The sequence below is a fragment of the Homarus americanus genome, unplaced genomic scaffold, assembly GCF_018991925.1.
Source record: "Homarus americanus isolate GMGI-L3 unplaced genomic scaffold, GMGI_Hamer_2.0 scaffold51476, whole genome shotgun sequence".
In the NCBI taxonomy this organism is placed as follows: Eukaryota; Metazoa; Arthropoda; class Malacostraca; order Decapoda; family Nephropidae; genus Homarus; species Homarus americanus.
The window spans coordinates 2,768,996-2,784,195 of NW_024736148.1; the positions used below are offsets into that span (position 1 = coordinate 2,768,996).

The following is a 15,200-nucleotide window of genomic DNA, read 5'->3' on the forward strand; positions in this document are numbered from 1 at the left end:
ATAACTTGATTTCATAATTATAAATGATATGTAATATGGAACACAAATACAAGGTGTTTATTTTTAAAAGCGAATCACTTTGCATTAATCAGGAGTGAGACCACTGTCAATACTTATGAACCTGAGACTGGTTAAGTGACTTAATACTCCTTAGGTAATACTAGTACAAAAAGTACACAAGCAAAGTGAACACTGTACAGTACAGAAAACCCTTGTTATTCACGGGTTTGCCATTCACAGTTTAGACTACTCACAGTAAAAAAAGGTGGTTAATTCACAAGCCTCTGTGAGTCACCCCCATGTGCTCAGAGCGTCTCCTCTCCCTTGTTAGTTAGTGCTCAACCATTGTTTGAGCTGCAGCATCTCTTGTGATGTGCTCAAAACTTAACTGTTTTTTGTGCAAAATAGTCCATAAAACACTGCCTAGTGCCAGTGATGCTGGAGCAGTGAAACATAAAAGGCAAAAGTTAGTGATGGCCCTTACCAAGAAAGTTCAATTATTAGATAATATAAAAGGAAGGCATGAGGGCCGCCGCAACTTGCCAGTTTTTTGGTGTGAACAAATCCACGGTGTGGTACATTAAGAAGAAAGAACGAGTGATTTGTGACTGTTGTAGCAAGTGCTCCTACATATGCTGAAGTGGTGCAGACTGTTCATGATAAGAACATAGTGAAAACAGAAAAAGCACTAAAAATTTGGATTGAGGACCAGCACCACAAAAACGTGCCAAGCGACAAACACGTGATTCACGTGAAGACTAAGAGTCTCTAAGCTCATATTCATGAATCAGCAGGTAGTGAAGGGACTAATGCGGCTAATGAACAATTTTTAGTACCTGTACCAGTAAAGGGTGGTTCGAGAACTTGAAGAAAAGATTCTCGATCCATAATTTGAAGCTGACCAAGAAGGTCACATCAGCTGACCACATACAAATGGAAGTAGTATGGGTGACTAAGTTTCTCATACAGTAGTGCATTATTGTAGTACAAGTTGCTATTCACAGTTTTGCCTATTCCCACCATTCCTTGGAACCTAACCTCCACGAATTACAAGGGTTTACAGTACAATAGAAGTATATCGTTCCATGTATGCCAGTAACCATTAATCCTCTGAAATAAATTTAAGGTCACTCCAGAGAGACCATACAATGACTATTCAAATATGTTTCCAACCTAAGTTTCACTAAGAATATACTCCTACCAGGTTTCATCATAATTAAAAAAAAAAAAGACCTACTAACCATACAAATTTTTTTTTAGACATAGATAACTGGACAATGTGAGCATTTTTATCATCACAATGGTTTCTTCATTGTACATTCAGCCAAAAAATCTAAAGAAATAATATGTCATCTGCCAATGTCAGGAAAAATTACTGCAATGAGTTTCCCATTCTCTAGAAACATGTTTACTTCACGAGGTGAATAACCCCCACATTCTACCACTAAAATGACACACAAGGACTTTAATACGCTGCACACTTTTACTGTGTATATATACAAGATGTTGTGATGATAATGTAGGTTGATAATAAGTAATGTTTATGTTAAATTACCTTTAAATGCATTTGTTAATACCTGCACTGTTACTTCCAAAGTTAACACAATGAGGTGATAATAACATACACTGCCGTTGAAGTGTTTGTGTACTGCAATCCTTCTGATATATCTGGACCTGTGCATGTACAGTACAGTTGTTTCAGAATTAATAAATTAATTGTATTTGTGACCTACCATCATTTTAAAGTTTCTGTACCCTGCACTGATATACTGTATATCTTTAACTGTAGATGTATTTTTTTCTCGATGTATAATCTTAAATATTACTATAGCTTGATGTATTCTACCACAACTAGCAACAGCACCAACTAATGTGTATTCTTTTGGTAAAAAGACCTGACTTCAGTCTGAAGTCCACCAAAGAAGAATCTCACAATCAGCAAGAACACAGAAAATGCAACAATAATAATAAGTGTTTGCAGCAGGCAGCCAAAGCATCAAAACTAGTATTTAAATTATCTATTAAACTAAGTAATTGATATTTGATTTAAAAGTTGTCAATTGAAAAGGCTGAAACCAAATTACCTCTACTGGTGACGATCTCACAAGGATTTCGTTGGCTTCTTTCTGATCTAGTTCTTCCATGATATTTAAATTTTCATTTGTTAAGAGAGAGGTGGTATTTGTCAGGGTGCTCACAGACGTACCATTGCTTGTTTGTAAATTTGTGGGACTTAAAATTTCCTTGACCAAGTTTTTGTTTTCTTCCGTCAGTCTATCTGGAAGGATTGTGATACGTTTCTGTGATTCATCTGCAAAAGAAAACAATAAGACATATTTAGTATGAATGAGGAATAAACTTTATGAATTTATGTTTTAATTAATAATTTTAAACATGGTGACACTATTGCAAGTATAACCATTTTTTATTATTATTTATCTACATTTAATCCATGTGAAAGTTTATTAATTAACAGTACTGTATGCTGAAAATATGTAACTATCCCTTTAACTTAAGAAAAAGTAGAGACTCCTATCTTACTATGCAGGACAATACTTGTTAAGAACCAGTTTCCTTGATAATTCCCCCCACGCTCCGAGATTTTATGCCCTTTGATGAACTATATTCATGAGAAGTAAAGGTAAGCCAGAACAGAAGTCTTCTTTTATCAATATGTGTCATCCCTTTGGAAGGTTGAATGTGTGACCATGACACACAAGCCCATGAACTACCGTGTTAAACACAAATTTACAGGCTATGGCTACACCATTCCCCAAAATATTCTAGAAATAATCTTCCACCTTTCCCCTTTCAAGATCCTGGTTGTACTCCTACCACTCTACCTCCTTCTACTTCACTCTTCAACTTTTAATGTTTCTTGTTTTATGGATTAGAACCAATAAATATGCTAACACCAATTGATGTTTATTAAATATGCCTTGCTTCAGCCTTTTTTAGTCACCTTATAGTCTGCGAGGAAATTCACCTCTGAGGTATCTGTACCCCTTGATCCAATATATACAGTGTTAAGTTATAGGTAATACATAGATGTTCTATTATAGGAAGACAGATCAGTTACTTAAATAGATCCATTCATAAAATTTGTCATGTCTCGAGGTTATTCTTGAACTCGCCCACTGTTTGACCAAAATAACATTTGCAATGTGATGCTTACATATGAAGGCTGTAGTTTTGAGATTACATTTTGTAACATATTGAACATGTATTTTAGTACTGCCTTCCTTACAATACAGTATTTCTTTACCCAGGCTGAGATACTGGTAGGATTAAAGAATCATTTAGAAAATGCAAATTTATAGAAATTTTAATTTGAAATGTAGCAACTACACTGAAGTGGTACCCAGCAAGATGCTTCTTTTAAGGGCCTGAATAGATGACTATGAGATGTACGGTTAATTTCCAAATATCCCTCATACACATATACAGTACTGTAGTTTCTTCTCTTGCAGTCTACTTTTATCTTCAGCTTCCGTTTAAAGTCTTTCAAAGAATCCTCAGCTTTAAGGTGTGTATACAAAATGTTTCCTACAACCTGGGATCCCAATGTATTGATCCTACAAGAAACAAGAGAACATACAGGAAAACTACAAGCATAAACTCTTGGAACCTTTCAAGTGGTACATTACTTACCATAGCTACAAGGGTCAAAATAGTGTCCAGTTTTGTCTGTCATCTTAAGTAATCTTCTTATACTAGCAGCTGTTGATGGCTTAATGTAAATAAAGAGAACCGGCAGTGACCGCCCAAAATGGGCAAGAATCTTTATAATACTCTTGATTGGAATGTCAAATGTCACCGAGTCACTAGAATCTGCAAGAAAGAAAATATTCTTGAAATGGGTACATGGTAATCTTCTAAAGCAAGTGCACCAACATTTATCATTTAATATTTAATTTTTAGTTAACAACATTCAATACTTATGCCTGTTAATATTCCGATTACAATAAATCCCATAAACCTACATTCACACCTCCATACAAAGAAGGAAGTCCATGTTCAAATGTACAGTCTATGCCACTAATAAGCCACACAAACTGGCAGCCTCGAAATTCCTAACCAGCAACTTCACTGGGTCCATCCACCCCCCCCCCCTCCTCCAAATACATACAAACCAGGCAATTAATCAGTAGTTAGCCAAAGTGTAAAATCAACGCTTACCGATGAATACGTTAGTACGGATAGGTTTTAGAAACAGAAAGAAAATACATTTTTAAAGTTACTTATCCATGCTAACGTGTTGAGGGTAAGTGTTGACTTTACACAGATCCTTAATTTGTTCATTGATGACTAACTATACTGTACTGAGACATAAAGCAAAATTACAACACAAAAAATTCTAAATTAATCAAGTTAACTAATTACAGGGTCAAATTGTCAAATTCCAGTGACTGTTAGAACAATTAATTTTAAATTTTGATTTTTTTATAAACGGATCCTTAATCTACTCGTCGATGAACACCTATACAGTACTGTAGAGTGAAATCCCCATTAGCCTGAATAATTGGTGTGGAGCTCGTCTGGGAATAAGAAATTTCCGGGAAAAGAGGCAGTTCTCTTAAACTCGGAATAATCCACAAACCTGGAATTTTTCGTTACAGTGGTCCCTCATCAATGGGATATTGGGTAATTGGTTCCAGCTCACAGAAAAGTATATACAAAGTAAAGCCAAAAATGCATTAAGTCAGAAACACTCCTGAAATTCCCCTAAATCGCCCTTAAATCACTATATATATCATACATATACACTAGAACTCTTAAATCACTACTGTAATGTGATACAGGTGATTAATTTTATCTTTTGTGCAAAATATATGACATTTATATTCAAATTATTCACTGTCTTGCAAGGATTCCACCAATGTGCAAAGTATATTCTCCTAACTTTAGTCTGAGATATTATATATGATAAAAACTGTAAGCCTACTGAAAACACCAAACCTTTGTCTGGGAAGGCGGGGTAGGGAGGGAGGGAGGGAAGAGGGGGGGGTGGCAGGAGGTGAGGTGTACTTTGACAGTTAGTGGTCTGGTGAAGTATTCAATTTGTTGAGTGTTTGTTTTTTGCTCATAAAATTCCATAGAAATGACCAGGTAGAATATAATTTACATTGCTGAAATTCTTATAAGATATTGATTAATTTGAATATAAACAAGCTAAAATTCTAATTCAAATTATTCGCTGTCTTGCAAGGATTCCAGCAATGCAAATTATATTCTCCTAACTTTAGTCTGAGATATTATATAAGATTAAAGCCTATTGTATAACCAGAAACCTTCGCAGGGAGGAGGGGGGGGGAGGTGGGAGGGAGGGAGGGAGGGGTGACATGTTTGACAGTTAGCGCCAAGGTCTGGTGAAGTATTAATTTGTTTATTTATGTCCTTTAGATTGAGTTTTTGTTTTTTGCTTATAAAATTTCATAGAAGTGGAGAATATAATTTACATTGCTGGAATTCTTATAAGATACGTAGTGATCAATTTGAATGTAAACATGCTATAGTTTGCACTAGACAAAAATTTTAGTAATCATTTTGTACATTATTTTGAGTACATGTACAGTTCAGCTTTGTCCTTAGGACAGTGTGTGCATGTAAATGAGTTTCAATAAATGAATAAAGTTACATATATAGAGCCAAAAATAATAGTTGAAAAACTTTATGTGGACAGCTTGGATGGCTAAATTTTAGAATGACCAATAATTTTAACTGTATAAAAAAATTAACAAATATTAAAGAGCACAATTTTCTTGATATTTACTCCATTAGAAACGAATGTAAACATGGAAGAGATTACTGAATTGGCTGAGTACCTCCTCAGCTTATCAGCTGATGTTCAAAACAAAACGTGATTTTCATAAGAATTTCGTTAATCTAATTTTTTTCATTGACCGAATTGAAGATTCTTATGGAAGGTCAGTGCCGGATTTAGACCTGTGGAGGCCCATGGACAGCCTCTTTGTGGAGGCCCCCCTCATTATAACTACCCAAGAGGGTGGGGTGGCGAGTGAAGCGAGCCTAAACATCTGGGAGTTCCGGAATTCTAAATATATTATTAGCAACACAAACAATAGCATTCATTAAAAATATACGGTTCATTGGAAAACCAGGTATTCATGAATTTCAAGGAGTAGCTAGCCTAATTTCTATCACGCTTCTTGCTGAACATAGTTTTACGTGATGGAATAGATAAACATGAATTTTAAAGAATGAAAATAAAAATAATCCAAATGAATAAACAAATAAATAAAATATTGTAATATGTGGAGGCCCCTGGGCATCTGCCCACTTTGCCCACTCCTAAATCCGGCCCTGTGGAAGGTAATTCGTTAACTTAAATTTTGTTAACCGAGGCGTTCGTTAACCGAAGGACCACTGTACTTGGAAAAGTTCCGAGTCTAAACATTATTTCGTCCTTGGAAATTGCTCCCAGACCCCAGGGAAAAATTTGGAGTTTCCGGAACTTTTCTTGGACTTTTCCAGAAAATGCACCTGATTTTCAACTTTGGGATTTTAACTCATAATTAGAAAAAAAGAATTAAAGAAGAAGAGATTTTCCGGAATTATCTCCAAAAATGTGCCCGATTTTCAACCCTGGGAACTCATTCACAGACCCAGAATGTAGAATTTTCCTGGAAAAAATTCTTGAGTTAATTTCAATTCCAGGTAATGGTGAGTTTCAGCCAACATGGATTCTGGGTAACAGATATTACTCTACTGAGAATTTGCTGAAAATTTTTTGGCCCCCCAAAAATTCCTCTTGATTTTTTGCAGGTCAAAAAATTTATTTGTACTCAAACTCTCAGTACTGTATACAGTAGGTTGTTCTTGACACGCAGAGAGAAAGTTTCATTCACTAAGAGAACTTTTTGTCCCCACCCTTTTAGTAACTCTTATTTTTCTCAGCTCTTTTACCGTATCATTGGCGCTTTCCTGTGCCCACTTTATCTAAATTTGTTTTAATTACATAAATGATTGTAACACTAACTACTTCAACATTCACTTAGCTGTCACACATTCTTGCTCATCACATACAGTAGTGCCTTGTTACCTTCCATTTACCTGTTGCAATCACTGATGAAGAGTCTGTAGAGTCAGTATTAAAGGTGCACTGGAAGCAACATTCAAAAATTTTTATGGGTTAAGTTATCAAACCCAATTGGTCTTTTCTCCATTTATTAAGAAAATAAACTATTGCACAATAACTAGGATATCACTGTAATTAACGCTATGAGCTGTGAGTGTTAATAATGGACGAAGAGTATGTGTAATGAGCTTCGCGTAGAAACATGTCTTACGTGGGTGAGAGACGGGAGACAGACTGGTGAGAAACCGGATAGTAATTGCTGATCCAGCAGTCAAGTTGAGGGCCCTCAGTGGAAAACACTGTCACATGTCCATTTGAAGATTACTCACGATCATAGGCTAGTTACCATGAGTGATGTAATTAATTTACAATGTATGTAGCCAACATTTATGTAAGTACTACCGTGTATTTGACAGCCACACCCATGCATGTACAGTACAATATTTTAGTAACCATAACATTGCAGAGCCCTCCAGCACTCCCATAATTATTTTAAACTATTCACTAATACTAACATTTACTAACAAGAGCACAGCCTCTCTCCATACTTAGGTAAAAACTTCAGAGGATTCAACAGTCTTCTACATTTATTAAGAGTACTATTTGTTACCCAAAGGCATTTCTTATAACTCTATACTATATTCCTCAATGTCAAAATGACTAAGTATATCCAATAAATACTTCCCACATTTCAAAGTTCACCTTCATAGCCAGCTGAAGTGCTATAGTTTTATCCAAACAAACTCTTCACTCCATAAATCCCCCCCTGTTCTTTGCCAATTAGATGTTGTTCCTCTTTTCACAAGGTCAACCTCAACTTCACCATATACCATAATACCCGAGATGAGGTTAAATCCTTGTATTCAATTTCTTAAGTTTTGTCTTTATGCAGTCAAGTAAGAAGAATGACATGCTTGGGTCATTTTCTTCAAATCATACTGTACAGTATTTAAATTTCTAGATAGGCAATCATATAATGAGGGATGTTAGCCACTAATGAATGCTTACCTTCTGTGATGGGAGGGATCTTTAACCGGAGACCTTGTGGCACAATAAGAACTCTGTCCTTGGGCATGACTTTGTATGAGCCCACTCTGATGCTTCGGCACTGCAGTGATGTGTAGGGACCTTTCAAAGTCCCATCTAATAAGCTCTGAAGGTCAGGTAGACCTCCACCTAGTATGCACAATGCAAATATAACAGCTGTTAGTAAATTCAATAAATATTCTATGTAAATTAAAAAGGTTAATATATACATAGAGACAGCAAGTGCAAGACTTAATATTATCATTTTCTATTCCAGGAGTCAGGTTTCTTCGTGATTTATGTAGTACAACCTGATACCTGAAATTCTATAACACAAAATATTTGTTCTAACAAAAAAAATATTTGTTCCAACAAAATAACCAGAAAATTTTTTGATAAAGGTTAAAACAGGCAAGAATTTACAGTTTGTGTGTGTTAAGCAATGGTGTACAAGAGACATGTAAATGGTAAGGTAGCTGCCATGAAGACGTAGGAATGATTTCAGGCAGCTGCCACTAACCTACTCAACATTTTTGCTTTCTCTTTCCAGTTGATATTGTTCATAACTAAGGCAAGATGTTATGAATAAAGATGTACAGTACAGTCTGCATTTACGCGGTCAATTGAACCCGTAGAGGTCCACGTAAAACGAGAAACGCGTAAACGAAATAACAGACATATGGGATAAATAGAGACTGGGCCGACCCCCAAACTCCACTTTTTCCGACACAATATGTACGTTGTAGTAAAAATAACATCTTAATTTTATGATGGTATGCACACACAATTAATATTTAAGGGAAATATCAATAATATTAGGTTTTTTAACACTTACGTTAGTAGAAAAGATGGGTTGGCACACATGGATGGCGGCTGGTTCCGAGGTAGAGGGCAGATAAGTTGTCCTCCAGTGAATCACTTTCACTACTCGCAGAGGTTTGCAGGGCCTCCCAGACAAACCCCTCAAAGTCCATATCCTCACTAACACTATCACTGACTTGGGCTGGCTGTGGTTGTGGTGGGTTGCGGGCGAGGAAGTCCTTAATACTACGTTGACGACTAGCATTGATGTTGTCGAGATAGATCTGGATATACGGCTTCATAACCTTTGTCAGATGGTTTTTAGATACTTCATACCGATGCTTGTCTGGGTCGTTGTCAAGGATGAGCTTAATTTTCTCCCCCAACTCGATGATTTCCTTCACACAATCATGGCTTGGTCCAGGTAATTCAAGGTTTTTCTCAGGTGGTGGCCCGGAAGCCATTGTGAGGGGAAAAGCAGGCACAAGAGAGAACCATATACGCGGACTGAGAACAATGAGACTGGCCCGGCTAGGTCAGCGACTTCTGGTGGCAGGGCACGTCATGTTACATTAGACCAATCACAGCTAGCGGCAGAGGGAATGCGTGGGTGGTAAGGATGCGTGGCCCAATCACAGTCCGATATGCCATGACGTCAGCGACAACGTAAGAGAGGCCTAATGCGCACCCCTCACCGCGCCGCTTCCCGCGTATGGTCAAGAATGGACCGCGTGAGTAAAAAATGGCGCGGAGCGTCTGGACCTCACCGCGTAAATGACCAAATTTACTGCGTAATTAAAACATTTCATTCTGGCAAGGCACCGCGTAAATGACCAAACGCGTAAATCCAGACTATACTGTACTTAAATTTATTGAAAAATATCCTGAAAAGACTTATAAAAATCCCAAACACAGTGAAAACTATATCAAGGGTGATGACAACTGCTCCTAAAACAGGGGTGGAAGGCAATATAACCAATCTGGTGATTCTATGACTAGACTGGAGAAATGCACAGTACTCTTCTGGTGACAGTTTAGGCTAGGAAACAGGGAGTATTACAGAAATCACATATGGAGATAGTTGTTAGGAATTTGGTGATTTTCTTGCAATTTTTACAATTAAAATTATTCTGCAATTCAATCTGGCAACATTGGATGGGGGAGATGCCAATTGCCAGGACAGCCTCTCTATCTGTTATTAAATTTTTATAATGTTAATTAACCTGAGCTTAGTTTTGCTTTACATCATTGTCTACTATAAAGAGGTACCTCTCGTTTAACGATAATTCACTTACTGATCTTCGACTCCCTGCGAAAAATTTGAAAGAGAAATCGGAAAAATAGGGATATGGTGGTCCCTCGGTTAACGAACATATTTCATTCCACAGAGTTGTTCGTCAACCGAAAATTTCGTTAAACGAATCCCTTATTTCAATGGGATATTGGGTAATTGGTTCCAGCGCACAGAAAAGTACATACAAAGTAAAGCCAAAAACACATAGTCAGAAACGCACGCACACGCACACACACACACACACAGTGGTCCCTCAGCTAACGAAAACAATTCGTTCCACAGTCATTCGTTAACCGAATCTATTATTTCAATGGGATATTGGGTAATTGGTTCCAACTCACAGAAAAAAGTACATATAAAGTACTGTATACTGGTAATAGAATCAACAAAACATTAAATATAAACTAAATACAGTACTGTACTGTACAGTATACTGTACTGTACAATAATAAATAAAAAAACAATAGAATACTGTATTTTAACTTACTTTGAGGTGTATATGTCGTATTACCAGCAGCTTTGTTTACATATCAAACGGCTGATTGTAGAGGCAGTCGATGATGACATGACATATTCTTTAAAAAGTGCATTGGTTTTAATGCCTTCTTCATGTTTCATAATAATTTCTGCACTGTATATTATCAATATGTTAACTAAATTTCAGAATGACCAATAATTTTAATGTAAAAATGCAAAACTATTCAAGAGACCAACAAAATCGGTGTTCACTTCACTGCAAACAAAGTTAAACTGAGAAGCGTTGTTGGATGATTCAATCAGCTGATAGGAGCACAAAAACTGTTCCCTGTACTGTCTATATTATCAATATGTTAATTAAATTTCAGAATGGCCAATAATTTTAATATAAAAAATGCAGAATTATTCAAGAGACCAACTTTCTTGATATTTACTTCACTGGAAACGAATGTAAACATAGAACCAATTACTGTATTGGCGGATTAGCCGATCAGCTGTTGAGCACAACAAAACGTGCTTGTCGTAAGGATTTCGTTAATCGAAGTTTTGTTCGTCAATCGAACTGAAAATCCTTATGGGAGCTAATTCGTTAACCGAAGTTTCGTTAATCGAACCACTCGTTAACCAAGGGACCACTGTATACTGTACGTAATTTTCACATACATTTCTTTTTATTCAGTTACGGTACATGCACACACCGCCTACATACAGAATGTGCAAATAAATAAATAAAAATAATTATCATAAGGTCAAAACAAAGTAAACAAGCATTTGTCCGTGTGTTAAGTCACTGGAGTGTCGGGTCTAATCTGTTCTGAGCTGTCTCCTGTGGGTAATGAAATGGATTGCCAATTATTTCATCGCCCAGTAGCCAAATGGCAACACAGGTACAGTATTTTTTTTTTATTTATTGGTATTATTTTATTTATTCCTCACATTTACTGGTTTACTATTTTTACTTATTCCTCATAGGAGTTGGTACCTGTTGGAAATTCAGTTTCAGACTCGGTTGTTGTGGTGGTGGTGGTCACAGCCAAGAATCATTGGTATGAACTTGGTGCCCTACTACAAAATGCGTCTAGGTTATACCTAGTATTTCTTAAAAGCTAGGGTCGAATTATGCACAAGGCAAATGAAACACTCTGCTCTTTACCAAAAAAGAATCAGGGTTCAACCATATATGAGATTGGTAAAGATATGAGTATAGGCTATACAGCAATTAAAAAAACAATAACAAAATGTCACCCACCAGTAACTGCACCACCAGTATCTGCCTCCTCAACATCATCAAAGTTTTCCATATCAGCTGTTATGATGGGCTCCTTATGACTGATGGGCTCTGGTGGGCCTAGTTGGAACCCTTCTGGAGGGGAATTAGATGAACCTCCAGTGGCTGCAGACCCTACTCCAGACTTTTTATCATCTTCCTCCTCATCAGATGAGAGAGTCAGGATCACTGAGAATTAAGGACACAAACACTTGACCATAAAGATGAGGCATCATATATATTTCACACTACAACACCTGACTTCAAGTTCAATGCAGGGTAAAGCAGGAATATTTAACTTTTAAGACAAGGGGAATATATTACTTCAAACTACACTTTCTAATTTAAAGATGAGGCAACAATATGAATCCTTGGCCTAGTGACTTAAGAAACGATTCAATATCATCAGCATAAAGCAGTTAGAAGTTCACTGTACAGAGGGTGTATGATAGAAAATTATACAAGTTACTGAATTCTTATAACACAGACAATATTAATCTCAGTCACATGTGAGGTTCACTTCACAATACAGGTGCTCCTCTACTTACGAACGAGTTACGTTCCTGAGGCTTGTTTGCAAGTCCAACTTTACTCTTGTAGATACCAAACATATTGTAACAAATGAAAAGATAAAGGATATTTAGTACAGCTATACCCTTTAATACAGCCTTAAAACCTGGCTCACTTTTCTCTTAGGTAATGTTTGTTCTATCTGGAATTTTCTTCAAAATAATCCAGTCTCATCCACATTAAACACCTGTTCTGGCAGGTAACCCCCCTCAGTTTATATCTCTGAAAGTTTGTAAGTTGAACATTCTTAAGTAGAGGAGCACCTGTAACTAATAAATTGTTGGATTACAGCTCCGCTCTTGTTCATAGTTTAAAAAAAAAAATGGGTCACATGGCCTCCAGTCCTTATTGTCTTCATCTTAAGATTAGGGCCCCAGGACAGGGACCCAACACCAATGGTTAGGTTACACAAGGGCCTATTAGAACTGGGGACCATTTGACCAGTCACTCTTAATATGCTACTTTCATCACACAAAAATACTGTAGTCCAATACAGTATCTAACTTCTGAGACAATCTATTAAATTTTCTTTACTGTTGGGAGTTATTTATGGTGTGACTTCAATTTTCATTATTGTGCATGGCAATAGGTTGAAGTGCTGAAAGAAGAACTCACCTGGCTCCTCGTAGGTTTTGCCTCTCCCCCGCCCTCTTCCTTTTGACTTCTGGGCAGACGGCGAAGCAGATTTTTTTTCAACTCCTTTCCTTGCCCCACCTCCTGTCTTTCCATAGAATTCCTGTTTAGAATGCAAGTCCAAATATGACTTACAAAAGAGTCTTCACTTGAGGTTAAACAAAACGAAATAAAGAGAAACATGTGCCGTTCACACCAGTAAAGTGAGGCTACACTTATAGCTGAATGATTCAACGGAGAACTATAGTATAGAGACACAGAGTAATGAAAAGGAAGTGAAGTCTAAGGAGACCAGATACACCACAATAACCAGCAGGAGCTATCTGTGGCAACCCTAACCCAACACTGCTCAAGTTACACTCAACAAAAATTTGATTATATAAATACCACTACAGCCCCCCTAATCATTTAGTACAGGTACAATAAAGGTTTGCACTTAGGTCATTTATTTCTTTTATGTTTCTTTTAGTATGGTGTGTGAATGCAAATGAGTAAAAATAAATGAAGAAATTTATGTAAATCTACCCAAAAATACAGTTGAACAAATGTACATTATTAAAATGTACTAAAATTTTAATCTCTTGTGCAAAATAAATGACATTTATATTCAAATTATTCACTGTCTTGCAAGGATTCCAGCAATGCAAATTATATTCTCCTAACTTTAGTCTGTGATATTATATAAGATAAAAACTGTAAGCCAAAAACCACCCAACCCTGGCTGGGAAGGGGAGGGAGGGAGGGAGGGAGGGAGGGAGGGAAGGTGAAGGTGACATGTTTGACAGTTGGCGCTGAAGGTCTAGTGAAGTATTTATTTTGTTTATTTATGTCCTTTAGATTGAGTTTTTGTTTTTTGCTTATAAAATGTCATAGAAGTGACAGGGGAGAATATCATTTACATTGCTGGAATTATTATAAGATAGTGATTGATTTGAATATAAACATGCTATAGTTTGCACTAGACGAAACTCTCGGTAATCATTTTGTACATTATTTTGAGTACAGGTATATGTACAGTACAGCTTTGCCCATAGGACTGTGTGCATGTAAATGAGTTTCAATAAATGAATAGTTACATACCTGGTATATCGAGCAAAAAATATTAGTTGAAAAACTTTATGTAGACAGAGCTTGGATGGCTAAATTTTAGAATGACCAATAATTTTAATATAAAAAATGCAAAAATATTCAAGAACACAACTTTCTTGATATTTACTCCATTGGAAACGAATGTAAACATAGAACAGATTACTGTATTGGTGATTAGCCGATCAACTGATGCACACAACAAAGTGTGTTTCTCCTAAGGCTTTCGTTAATCAAAGTTTTCTTTGTCAATGGAACTGAAAATCCTTAGGGGAGCCAATTCGTTAACCGAAATTTCATTAATTGAACCGTTTGTTAATCGAGGGACCACACCGCGCATGCACGCACGCACACACACACAGTCAACCCTCACTTTACGCGGTTAATATAATCCACAGGGTTCCGCGGAAAGTGAGAAACGCGTTAAGTGAACAACATAACATATGGGATTAATTGAAATAGAGACCAGGCCGACCCCCAAACTCCACTTTTTGACGACACACAACTATGTTGTAGTTAAAATTTTATCTTAACTTTATGATGGTATGCACAAACAATTAATATAGAAAAGGTTAGGTTAGGAAAAATAAAGGTTAAGTTAGGAAAAATAAAGGTTAGGTTAGGAAAAATAAAAGTTAGGTTGAACACTTACGTTAGTAGAAGAGATGGGTCGGCATACGGGGATGGAGGCTGGTTCCGAGGCAGAGGGCAGGCTACTGGCCCTCAGGTGAGTCACCATCACTGTCATCCACACTTGTCAGGGCCTCCCTGACAAATCCCTCAAAGTCATCTTCACTGTCTCTACCTCTGTCACTATCACTGGCTTGGGCTGGCTGTGGTGGGTTGCAGGCGAAGAACTCTGTTATGCTTTGCTGACGGCTGGTGTTTATGTTGTCGTGATAAACCTTGAAGTAGGGCTCCATAGTCTGCAACAGCTGGGTAGTGAA

At 36.9% G+C, this 15,200-nt stretch overlaps 1 protein-coding gene across 1 annotated transcript in view; it reads right to left on the minus strand.

Moving 5' to 3' along the window:
• Positions 1-15,200, minus strand: part of LOC121871982 (putative mediator of RNA polymerase II transcription subunit 26) — an 85,065-nt gene that overhangs the window by 33,104 nt on the left and 36,761 nt on the right. The window contains exons 12-17 of the mRNA XM_042374603.1: positions 13,150-13,270; positions 11,947-12,153; positions 8,108-8,275; positions 3,652-3,831; positions 2,207-2,311; positions 544-650 (exon numbers count right to left, since the gene is read on the minus strand). Of these exons, the coding sequence (XP_042230537.1) occupies positions 544-650; positions 2,207-2,311; positions 3,652-3,831; positions 8,108-8,275; positions 11,947-12,153; positions 13,150-13,270 (888 nt within the window). The remainder of the gene's footprint in view (positions 1-543; positions 651-2,206; positions 2,312-3,651; positions 3,832-8,107; positions 8,276-11,946; positions 12,154-13,149; positions 13,271-15,200) is intronic.